This window comes from Rana temporaria, chromosome 6 (assembly GCF_905171775.1).
Source record: "Rana temporaria chromosome 6, aRanTem1.1, whole genome shotgun sequence".
NCBI classification, from domain to species: Eukaryota; Metazoa; Chordata; class Amphibia; order Anura; family Ranidae; genus Rana; species Rana temporaria.
This window is the reverse complement of record NC_053494.1, coordinates 216,477,366-216,490,359: the sequence shown is the minus strand read 5'-3', so window position 1 is coordinate 216,490,359 and position 12,994 is coordinate 216,477,366. Positions and strand designations below refer to the sequence as shown.

The window sequence follows — 12,994 nt, the reverse complement described above, 5'->3', positions numbered from 1 at the left end:
ACTGTTTGTAACATTAGGCAGAATGGTAACTGCATGACTGACAGCTGTCTGCTTGTGACCTCTCTCCATCTTTAGAAGATGACGCTCTCCCTCCAGGGGACACAACGGTTCCCCTTGGAAGTGTCTGGCACGCTGCCCTCCTATTGGCTCGGATGACCTTTGTTAAATTTGGTGTCTGTTTTGGATGTTAGACACTCGGCCAGCCTGTAAACGGGTGCCAACATTTTATGCAGTTCTTTTTTCTTAAATTTCTATTTTAGGGCTTTTGGAAGAAACACCGAGGCGCTTGGGCCGCAGTCCAGCTTGCGTCAACATTCTTGCAGCTCGAGTTCATTCGTAATCTTGTATATCAGGGCCGGTGTGCACTTCATTCCAGCAAAAAATATTTTTAAGCATATTTAAGTTTCAGGTATCAGGTTGTAACAAGAGTATCAGTGTCAGATAGTGACGGAATTCATGTGATAAGGGAAAACATAGATGGGAAACGTTGTGACTCCAGACAAGGGGGAGCCTCACCGTAAGAAGAGCCAAGGATTGTGCCAAAAGCAATGCAAAAGTGGGCATTTTTTTTTTTAGATTTTTTTTGTTACCTTATGTAATGCCGCGTACACACCATCACTTTATGTGATGAAAAAAAATGACGTTTTTAAAAACGTCACTTTAATTGACTGTGTGTGGGGGAAAACGTCGTTTTATGTCTTGTAAAAAACGACCAAAAAAAATTGAAGCATGCTTCAATTTTATGTGTCGTTTTTCAAAAGTGCACTTTTTACTTCACAGAAATTGACCGTGTGTAGCAAAAAACGTTGTTTTCTAAGACGTTTTTTTCATCCACGCATGCCCAGAAGCTACTTATGAAGCAAGCTTTAATGGAAAACGTGGTGGAACGTAACCTCACTTTGCAAGATCATTGTGAGAAAACGATGGTGTGTAGGCAACTTCGTCTTTGAAAATTGAAGTTTCAAAAACGTCATTTTTTACTTCACAGAAAGTGTCGTTTTTTTTCATCACATAAAGTGATGGTGTGTACGCGGCATAACGGTCAGGGGTTAACGCTGTTACGATTTTCCATTCCACCAACCCAAGACAGCATCCGACACTCCACAATCCAGCAGACAGGACCCATTGGATTTTCCCCCAGAAATAACGAGACACAGCTCTGTTCTCTGGTTCCAAACAGAATGAATACTTTAATGGTTGTTATATACAGTTAGTAGCCCCAAGAGACAATTGCTTAACTCCACCCACAACATGACACAATGGGTGCGCAATACACATTCCTTTAGATAATGACATTCAGATAATCTACATGAACTACCTACTAGTCATTCACCCAGACGTTCTGACTCCGCGATAAGCTATTCTCACCTGATACACAATACACATTCCTTTGAGACATAATTGACATGCTAATCCACTACAGCTGAAAAGTCAGCCATCTGACCTTTTAGACTACCAACCCCCAACACATCTATCATCAATAGACTTTTACACAATGAAATATCTTAGGAGCCAGACTCAATTAACACCTCAACAGTATGTGTGCCCACATGAATGAGTCACTCTCCTATTGACCTGTTGGGGTCAGAATTAACCACCTGTAATATTTCAAGATATCCTGCAATACATGAATTATCATTACTGTCCCATCTCATGTAATTCAAGATATAATTTCTCAGTCATCCTATGCCCCTAGTGGACATAGGATGACCCTAGACCCAAGAGTCATTGGTGAAGCTGACACAGGAGTACCCCACATCCTTCAAGAGCCTCTGGGTCCCACGGGCCATACCGTTACACCTAACATAGGTTGTTTAAAATTCACATAATGGTATAGTTACTCTTCCTCTACTGCTTTTTAATTGCAGACAAATAATGGATTCCAAGCAGAAGCAATGTGACACCATTGAGTTCTTGATGAAGGAAAGGTGCAGGCTGTCCGACGTCCACAGAAGGCTACAGAATAATTACGGAGATGACACCATTGATGAGAAATGTCTTGTCATAAGTGTCTCTTGTCAATGGTGTCTGGAGAGAAGAAAAGAAGAGAGCAGAGGGGGGAAGAGTATGAAAGAGTGAGGAGAGGGGGAAGGGGATAGGAATAGGAGAGGGAATGGGACCAGTGTAGGAGAGGAGAAGAGAGGAGAGTAGGGATGAGCTTCGTATTCGAGTCAAACTCATGTTCGACTCGAACATCGTATGTTCGATCGTTCGTCAAAATGCGAATGTTTTGGGCCGTTCGCGCCAAATTCGCAGCGCCAGGCGATGACGTCATTGCGCGGTCGCCGCGTGCGTTCCAGCGTGGAACGCATTACGGCGCTGGAATCATCAGTTACACTTTTCCCCTCCCCTCCCCTCCCCTATACCTTTCCCATCCCCTCTCCTACTCCTTTCAAAGGGGAGAGGGGAGGGGACAGGAGTCGGAAAGGAGAGAAGAGGAGGAGATTAAAGAGAGGAGAAAAAAGAAGAGTAAAAGATGAGAGGAGAGGGGAACAGAGAGGAGGAAAAGAGTAGAGGATGGACAGGGACAGGAGAGGGGTGGGTATAAGTGAACAGAAGAGAGTGAGGTGGGTATAGTAGAAGAGAAGAAAGGGGCGGTGAGAAGAGGGGTGGGTATAGGAGAGGAGAGGGGAGGAAAATAGATGGGTGGGTATAGAATAGGGGAGGAGAGGAGAGGAGAGGGAGGAGTGGGGACAGGAGAGGGGTGCATGTGTATACAAGCTGTGAATAAACACAAATTCATTTTATTGGCTAAAATACATTTTCGAACATATGCTTCTAAGGGCCATTTTTTACCTGCGTGGGGGATGCACAGGTGTCAGAATGCTAATGCTGGAGTCAGGAGATAGAGGTCTCATCAAGGGGTCAGTGGACCCAGCCACAAGTCAGGAGACAGAGGTCTCATCGAGAGGTCAGAGGACCCAGTCACAAGCCAGGAGACAGATCTCATCAAGGGGTCAGAAGACCCAGCCACAAGCCAGGAGACAGAGGTCTCATCAAGGGATCAGAGGACCCAGCCACAAGCCAGGAGACAGAGGTCTCATCAAGGGATCAGAGGACCCAGCCACAAGCCAGGAGACAGAGGTCTCATCGAGAGGTCAGAGGACCCAGCCACAAGCCAGGAGACAGAGGTCTCATCGATAGGTCAGAGGACCCAGCCACAAGCCAGGAGACAGAGGTCTCATCAAGGGGTCAGAAGACCCAGCCACAAGCCAGGAGACAGAGGTCTCATCAAGGGATCAGAGGACCCAGCCACAAGCCAAGAGACAGAGGTCTCATCAAGGGATCAGAGGACCCAGCCACAAGCCAGGAGACAGAGGTCTCATCAAGGGATCAGAGGACCCAGCCACAAGCCAGGAGACAGAAGTCTCATCGAGAGGTCAGAGGACCCAGCCACAAGCCAGGAGACAGAGGTCTCATCAGGGGGTCAGAAGACCCAGCCACAAGCCAGGAAACAGAGGTCTCATCAAGGGATAAGAGGACCCAGCCACAAGCCAGGAGACAGAGGTCTCATTAAGGGGTCAGAAGACCCAGCCACAAGCCAGGAGACAGAGGTCTCATCAAGGGATCAGAGGACCCAGCCACAAGCCAGGAGACAGAGGTCTCATCAAGGGATCAGAGGACCCAGCCACAAGCCAGGAGACAGAGGTCTCATCAAGGGATCAGAGGACCCAGCCACAAGCCAGGAGACAGAAGTCTCATCGAGAGGTCAGAGGACCCAGCCACAAGCCAGGAGACAGAGGTCTCATCAGGGGGTCAGAAGACCCAGCCACAAGCCAGGAAACAGAGGTCTCATCAAGGGATAAGAGGACCCAGCCACAAGCCAGGAGACAGAGGTCTCATCGAGAGGTCAGAGGACCCAGCCACAAGCCAGGAGACAGAGGTCTCATCAGGGGGTCAGAAGACCCAGCCACAAGCCAGGAAACAGAGGTCTCATCAAGGGGTCAAAGGACCCAACCACAAGCCAGGAGACAGAGGTCTCATCAAGGGGTCAGAGGACCCAGCCACAAGACAGGAGACAGAGGTCTCATCGAGAGGGCCACAAGCCAGGAGACAGAGGTCTCATCAAGGGGTCAGAGGACCCAGCCACAAGCCAGGAGACAGAGGTCTCATCAGGGGGTCAGAAGACCCAGCCACAAGCCAGGAGACAGAGGTCTCATCAAGGGATCAGAGGACCCAGCCACAAGCCAGGAGACAGAGGTCTCATCGAGAGGGCCACAAGCCAGGAGACAGAGGTCTCATCAAGGGGTCAGAGGACCCAGCCACAAGCCAGGAGACAGAGGTCTCATCAGGGGGTCAGAAGACCCAGCCACAAGCCAGGAGACAGAGGTCTCATCAAGGGGTCAGAGGACCCAGCCACAAGCCAGGAGACAGAGGTCTCATCGAGAGGTCAGAGGACCCAGCCACAAGCCAAGAGACAGAGGTCTCATCAAGGGATCAGAGGACCCAGCCACAAGCCAGGTGACAGAGGTCTCATCGAGAGGTCAGAGGACCCAGCCACAAGCCAGGAGACAGAGGTCTCATCGAGAGGTCAGAGGACCCAGCCACAAGCCAGGAGACAGAGGTTTCATCGATAGGTCAGAGGACCCAGCCACAAGCCAGGAGACAGAGGTCTCATCAAGGGGTCAGAAGACCCAGCCACAAGCCAGGAGACAGAGGTCTCATCAAGGGGTCAGAAGACCCAGCCACAAGCCAGGAGACAGAGGTCTCATCAAGGGATCAGAGGACCCAGCCACAAGCCAGGAGACAGAGGTCTCATCAAGGGATCAGAGGACCCAGCCACAAGCCAGGAGACAGAGGTCTCATCAAGGGATCAGAGGACCCAGCCACAAGCCAGGAGACAGAAGTCTCATCGAGAGGTCAGAGGACCCAGCCACAAGCCAGGAGACAGAGGTCTCATCAGGGGGTCAGAAGACCCAGCCACAAGCCAGGAAACAGAGGTCTCATCAAGGGATAAGAGGACCCAGCCACAAGCCAGGAGACAGAGGTCTCATGGAGAGGTCAGAGGACCCAGCCACAAGCCAGGAGACAGAGGTCTCATCAGGGGGTCAGAAGACCCAGCCACTAGCCAGGAAACAGAGGTCTCATCAAGGGGTCAAAGGACCCAACCACAAGCCAGGAGACAGAGGTCTCATCAAGGGGTCAGAGGACCCAGCCACAAGACAGGAGACAGAGGTCTCATCGAGAGGTCAGAGGACCCAGCCACAAGCCAGGAGACAGAGGTCTCATCAAGGGGTCAGAGGACCCAGCCACAAGCCAGGAGACAGAGGTCTCATCGAGAGGTCAGAGGACCCAGCCACAAGCCAGGAGACAGAGGTCTCATCGAGAGGTCAGAGGACCCAGCCACAAGCCAGGAGACAGAGGTCTCATCAAGGGGTCAGAGGACCCAGCCACAAGAGAGAGGTCTCATCAAGGGGTCAAAGGACCAAGCCACAAGCCAGGAGACAGAGGTCTCATCAAGGGGTCAGAGGTCCCAGCCCCAAGGCAGCGGATCCCAGGAGTCAGGTCGGCTCCCATCAGAGGTGTCAGGAGAACCCCAATTCTTAGCCCAGAGGTGGGCCATGCAACTGAAGGCTAGAGAGCCAAGTGTGAGAAAGGACTGAATGACACAGTCAAAGGACTGGTAAGAGAAGCAGCAGTGCTGCCAACACATAACCAAGCTGGGTGGCTTGGCATTTTTGTTAATTGTTAATTTGTTAATTTTTTAATTGTTGTTTTGTGGAAGACACCCCTGCGTGGGCAACTGGTGTATAACTGAACTTTTCTTTTACTTAATAAAAGTGGGCCACCACACCCTAAAACTACAGTTTGGACTGGCGCTGCCAATTGTAAATGCACCTGCTACTTGAGTTTAATTCCCCCAATCTTACAACAGCCACGGGGCAAACACATATCAGGGTGTAAAAGCAGCAAAAAGGAGGAAAGCTCCCCCTTTGGTCATATTAGCTGCACCTTGTTTGTAGGGTGTTTACTTTTGCTTGTGCCGATCCCAGCTGCATGTGCCACCCCTCCACTCACCGGGGGGGTGCAGACATCCAATCCGGTGAGTGGACCTTTAAATAACCCAACCAGCTGCTGACGGGACTTGTGCAAATTGAACTTGATGTAAATATTTATGACTTTACAGAGATAAAGGAAGACAACAAAATCCCTTTAAATCACCGAGAGATCCTGAGCGCCGGCGGTGACAGAAACTCGGGAACTTATTATTGTAATTTGCCGATGTTCTCCGGAGCTTGTCATCTCTTCCTAATCGAATGATCATTTGGAGGAGACGCAGAGACCGATCTACATCTCCAGGCTTGTCAGGAAAGACAACACAAGATCGGTGTACAAATATTAGTACTGTCAGGATCGCCAGTCTCAGCTCTGAAACTAACTGCCTTTAACCACTTAACCCCCGGCCAATATGCTGCGCTAAATGCCCAAAGGCGTTTTTACAATTCGGCACTGCGTCGCTTTAACAGACAATTGCGCGGTCGTGCGACGTGGCTCCCAAACAAAATTGGCGTCCTTTTTTCCCCACAAATAGAGCTTTCTTTTGGTGGTATTTGATCACCTCTGCGGTTTTTATTTTTTGCGCTCTAAACAAAAATAGAGCGACAATTTTGAAAAAAATGCAATATTTTTTACCTTTTGCTGTAATAAATATCCCCCAAAAACATATATAAAAAAAATTTCCCTCAGTTTAGGCCGATACGTATTCTTCTACCTATTTTTGGTAAAAAAAAATTGCAATAAACGTTGGTTTACAAAATAGGGGATAGTTTTATTGCATTTTTATTATTTTTTTTTTTTTACTACTAATGGCGGCGATCAGCGTTTTTTTTTTCGTGACTGCGACATTATGGCGGACATTACGGACAATTTTGACACATTTTTGGGACCATTGTCATTTTCACAGCAAAAAATTTATTTAAATTGCATTGTTTATTATGAAAATGACAGTTGCAGTTTGGGAGTTAACCACAGGGGGCGCTGTAGGAGTTAGGGTTCACCTAGTGTGTGTTTACAACTGTAGGGGGGTGTGGCTGTAGGTCTGATGTCATCGATCGAGTCTCCCTATAAAAGGGATCACTCCATCGATGCAGCCGCCACAGTGAAGCACGGGGAAGCCGCGTTTACATACGGCTCTCCCCGTTCTTTAGCTCCGGGGAGCGATCGTGATGGGGCGGCTAGAAACGAATAGCCACGCCGTCGTCCCGGATCGCTCCCAGAGGGAATCCGACCGCCGCACGCAGCGGAGGGGGTCCCGATCGGACCCCCGACCCGCTAGAAGGCAGGGACGTATATATACGCCCATCTGCCTGTCCGTGCCATTCTGTGGACGTAAATAGGCGTGCGGCTGGCGTTAAGTGGTTAACAAACCGCGCCGCTTACCGCGAGCCAAAACATTACCCCAGGAGCGGTGCGGCATACTGCAAACTCAACACACCGGGGAGCGAAAAAAACTGACCTCCGCCTGGCAGTCCCTGCCACCTTGGGTGCCACGTTTCTTTCTACCATAAGTTTACAAGGAATTATTATTAGGATTACAACAAGGTGGGTCTCCAAACATATAAGCAAAGGGCCAGACCCCATGGGGGCCGGACTGTGGTCATTGGGAGTAGAAATTGTCCTGGTGTCTGTGGGATTAAACAATGCATCTTTGGCATTGGGGGGGGGGGGGGTAGTGCCCCATCATTAGTGTCAGTGGGAGAATAGTGCCCCATCATTAGTGTCAGTGGGAAAATAGTGCCCCATCATTGGTTTTTGGTGGGTGAAATAGTACCCCATCATTGGTGTCAGTGGGTGAAATAATGCCCCATCATTGGTGTCAGTGGGAGAAATAGTGCCCTTTCATTGGTGTCAGTGGGAGGACATATGTACAATTGTTTGTGTCATTGGGAGGAATAGTGCCCCTTTCATTGGTGTCAGTGGAAGGAATAGTGCCCCATCATTGGTGTCAGTGGAAGGAATAGTGCCCTTTCATTGGTGTCAGGGGATGGAATAGTGCCCCACCATTGGTGTCAGTGGGAGGAATAGTGCCCCACCATTGGTGTCAGTGGGAGGAATAGTGCCCCTTTCAGTGGTGTCAGTGGAAGGAATAGTGCCCCAGTGGTGTCAGTGGGCTGCTATGCTGCACTGGTATGCTGGACTGATGGGACTGATGGGCACTGGTAGGCTGGTATGCTGCACTGATGGGCACTCATAGGCGGCACTGATGGGCACTTATAGACGGCAGTGATGGGCACTCATAGGCGGCACTTATGGGTGGCACTGATGGGTACTTATGGGTGGCACAGATGGGCACTGATAGATGGACACTGGGTGGCACTGATGGACACTGGGTGGCACTGATGGACACTGGGTGGCACTGATGGACACTGGGTGGCACTGATGGACACTGAGGGGTGGCACTGATGGCATTGCTGGGCATCATTTCAGTCAGTGCCCATGTTGCCAGTCAGTGCCCATTTGTGGGCACTGATTGGCATCGATTGTGTTCAATTTATTTTTTTATTTTTTCCCCCCTATTTTTGCTCTATTGAGCACCTGGGGGCACTCCCTGGTGGTCCAGTGTTGGCAAACAATCAGCGCGAACCCCCCTGTCAGGAGAGCCGCCGATTGGCTCTCCTCTACTTGCGTCTGTCAGACGCGAGTGAGGAAGAGCCTAGCAACGGCTCTTCCTGTTTACATCGTGATCAGCCGATCGGGCATGTAAGGCCGCGTACACACAGTCGGTCAAAACCGATGGAAACGAACTGAAGGTCAGTTGACCATCGGTCAGTTATCCTTCGGTCAAAAATTTTAGAACTTGCTTTAAAATTGAACCGATGAACGCCTAACCGATAGGTCAAAACCGATGGTTAGTATACAAAAGCATCGGTTAAAAACCCAAGCATGCTCAGAATCAAGTCGACGCATGCTTGGAAGCATTGAACTTAATTTTTCTCTGCACGTCGTTGTGTTTTACGTCACCGCGTTCTGACTCGATCGGTTCATTAACTGATGGTGTGTAGGCACATCAGACCATCAGTCAGCTTCATCGGTTAACCTTCGGACCGTTCTCATCAGATGAACTGATCGTGTGTACGCGGCCTAATCCTGCAGGACGTCAATAGACGTCCAGTCAGGATTTCACAACCACTTCCCGGACGTCAATTGACTATTGACCAGGCGGGAAGTGGTTAAAGGAGTTGTAAAAAAAAAAAAAAATTCACCTTAATGCAATCTATGCATTAAGGTGAAAAAACATCTGGTGCCTGATGCATCTGATACCTGACCCCTCGAAAGTCCCGCGCTCGGTCCCGAGATCCTCTTCGCCACTCAGCCTGGGCGCTGATTGGCTAGACCGGATGGATTGAGAGCAGCGCAGCCATTGGCTGGCGCTGCTGTCAATCACATCCAGTGATGCGGCACGCCGAGGGGCGAGGCCGAGTGATACAGTGAGCGGCTTTGGCCGCTCACTGTATCCCGGGGGGGGGGGCGCCCGCAAGGACTCATCACCATGCGAGCTCTCTCGCATGACTGTGGTGAGTTCTTGCGGGGAGGACCAGAGACAGCCGCCGAGGGACCCCAGAACAGGAGGATCGGGGCCACTCTGTGCAAAACGAACTGCACAATGGAGGTAAGTATAACATGTTTGTTATTTTAAAGAAAAAAAAAATTCCTATAGTAACCCTTTAATAAAAAATATATATATTTTCCGCTCCTAAACATACATAAAAATAAAATATATATAAACCAGCAGATATGCCCCTAAAACCTTCGACACGCGCAGGAACAGAACGGAGCGTGACGGCGATGACGCGAAAGCTGATGGTCGACGAATTCACAACAACCCGAGTCTTCCCAGCAATGGACACAACAAAGAAAATGATTAAAACTCGACCTGACAGCATCATCCCTCATTCCCACCTCTGCCCTTTGTCCGAGCGATGACGGATTTATTGCGTTAAGGAGACGCTCCGAAAAAAAAAAAAGAAGGAAAACGCATTAATCACTTCAAGATGAAACAACTGAAAGAAAGACATGAGAATCTGAGAGCTCCTGATATCTCCTACTTGGTGGTTATTAAATGATGAGCATGGGAGAAAAATATGGATTTTGTTACCATCGTTATCACTTCTCTGTGTCAATCGTTTACAAAAAAAAAGAGGCAAAATCAAACATCTAGAAATAATAAAAATAGTAATAATAATAATATAATAATAATAATAATAATAATAATAATAATAATAATAATAATATAATAATGTCATATCGTTTACAAAAAAAAGAAAAAGAGGCAAAATCAAACATCTAAAAATAATAAAAATAGTAATAATAATATAAATATAATAATAATAATAATAATAATAATAATAATGTCTCTGCTCTGTGTATATTACAGTATTTAGACTTGCATATCGCAGCTTGCCAGGGAAAAGGACTTATCCCACTGCTGCCACCAATGTAACGGCTACCCGGGCTAGTGAGAGGGTATCAGCCGTTGGAGAAGTCCTTTTCCCTGGCAAGCTGTGATATGCAAGTACCGCCGGTATCCCCATACACGAGATCCAGAGAGAGAGAGAGAGTCCCCCTTCAAGAACGAGACGAGGCTGCGTTTGAAGGGTCAAACAAGACTGTTTAATGGGACATTTCACCTAGCTTATATGTGCTTACAAACTGTTACAGGAACAATGACAATCTCCGCCCCCCCTTCACACAGTGGGGGGGCTTCAATACAGATACTTTGAAATAATGACATCTCCTTGAATCAATCAGTCTCTAGACGTTCCGGCACCGAGATCCTCTTAACATGACCTGGCCAGGCACATTCCTTTCTCAATAGAATTCAATTAACCTTTAGAACAATACACACTCACAGATGATCACGTTAGCATACACCTGGCAGGAGGCTGTTAACTGGTAATACACAACAGAGAGCCAATTAGCATTTAGCATTGAAAGAGTCACTCTACAATTAACCCTTTGAGCTCAGAATATAATGTGGTAAATCCAATTGTAACAAGTCATGCAGTCCGTTGTAGGCAGAATAGTTCATAGGTCCGTTACAGGCGCATTTTGCATTTTTTTTCTGCCTCTAAACGCCCCTCAATGTTAGCCTAGGTTTCAATACACATATAGGCATTTAGAGGCAAAACAAACAGAAAATAAAACCACAGGGTCAGTGCATTCAAAAGAGGAGCAGTTCAGCGTTACAAAAAAGCTTGATGCGCCTAAACGTCTGTAAACACATGTAAGTGCGTGTAAGCGCTAGACACGTTTGGGCACGTCCAAAGTCTACACACTTTATTAGATTTTACAGGACACTAACAATAAGATATTGAAACAATATGAAATTGAATGAATGGACCCACCTTCTTTGCAATTACTCCAGAGATTATTTTTATTATTATTATTATTATTAACCACTTAAGACCCGAACCAATATGCAGGTAAAGGACCTGGCCCCTTTTTGCGATTCGGCACTGCGTCGTGCGACGTGGCTCCCAAACAAAATTGGTGTCCTTTTTTTCCCACAAATAGAACTTTCTTTTGGTGGTATTTGATCACCTCTGCGGTTTTTATTTTTTGCGCTATAAACAAAAATAGAACGACGATTTTGAAAAAAAATCTATATTTTTTACTTTTTGCTATAACAAATATCCCCCCAAAAACATATAAAAAAAACATGTTTAGACAGTTTAGACCGATACGTATTCTTCTACCTATTTTTGGTATAAAAAAAATCGCAATAAGCGTTTATCGATTGGTTTGCGCGGAATTTATAGCGTTTACAAAATAGGGGATCGTTTTATTGCATTTTTATTAATATTTTTTGTTTTTTTACTACTAATGGCGGCGATCAGCGATTTTTTTCGTGACTGCGACATTATGGCGGACACTTCGGACAATTTTGACACATTTTTGGGACCATTGTCATTTTCACAGCGAAAAGTGCTATAAAAATGCACTGATTACTGTGAAAATGACAATGGCAGTTTAGGAGTTTACCACTAGGGGGCGCTGTAGGGGTTAAGTGTGACCTCATATTTGTTTCTAACTGTAGGGGGGCGGGGCTGGACGTGTGACGTCAGTGATCGTCTTTCCCTATATCAGGGAACAGACGATCAGTGACACTGCCACAGTGAAGAACGGGGAAGGTGTGTTTACACTCTCCTCTCCCCGTTCTTCAGCACCGGTGGCGATCGGGGCAGCGGGTTCCGCGGGCGCGGTCACGGAGCTTCGGACCGGCTCGCGACCCCGCGGCTGGGCACTTAAAGAGCCGTGCCATTCTGCCGACGTATATTGGCGCGAAGGGGTCCTTAAGTGGTTAATATCACTATTATTTAGGGTAAAAGAAAACCTCTATTTGGATTCAGGAAATAGAATATCTTGGCCGTTGTGGAAAAAAGCAAACAGACCTACTGACATCTCTTCGCAAAAAAAAATCAAACTTTCAAGATTTGAAATCGATCTGTCAGCCGAAATGAAAAGAAATATTCACAAATGGTAAAAGTGCTGTGCAGGCCCATCAGTAATGTCACCATCCGATCAATAACTCTTCGCTTTGAAGGAGAAGGCGGGCTCTGCAGGCTGTTATTCCAAAACATTCTGAGATCTGAAATAAATCTCTCCTTACTGCTAAAGGACAGCGAAAATAAAAATTCAGAACTGTTAATATAAAATAGCCCAAAAATGATGGCACTCTGGTCTTCTCATCTTTCAAATGGCGCAGGTAATTTGTTATGTATTAGTAAAGGATAGTGTTAAGGCTACAGCTACAATTTTGCTCTTCCAACCCTTGTGCTCGCAGTTTGAGGAAGAGCCTTTTTAGATCCAAGTATGACTGAGCTCCTGGGTACAAAGCCGGCTCCATAAAGATGTTTTTTGACCAGTCTGGTGTGGAGGAACTTGAGTGGACTTCAAGGTGTCCTGACCTCAAAACTCGCCGCCAAGGCAACAAAGGTGTGGATTAAAGCGGAGGTTCACCCAAATAACATGTACCGTATTTATCGCGGTATAA

The 12,994-nt window shown here is 47.3% G+C and overlaps 1 protein-coding gene across 1 annotated transcript in view; it reads left to right on the top strand.

Annotated features, from left to right (window-relative positions):
* The first annotated feature begins 2,823 nt into the window (after nucleotides 1–2,823).
* Nucleotides 2,824–12,994, top strand: part of LOC120944457 (collagen alpha-1(XI) chain-like) — a 67,766-nt gene continuing 57,595 nt past the window's right edge. Inside the window, exons 1-2 of the mRNA XM_040358516.1 lie at nucleotides 2,824–3,097; nucleotides 3,479–5,329. Of these exons, the coding sequence (XP_040214450.1) occupies nucleotides 2,824–3,097; nucleotides 3,479–5,329 (2,125 nt within the window). The remainder of the gene's footprint in view (nucleotides 3,098–3,478; nucleotides 5,330–12,994) is intronic.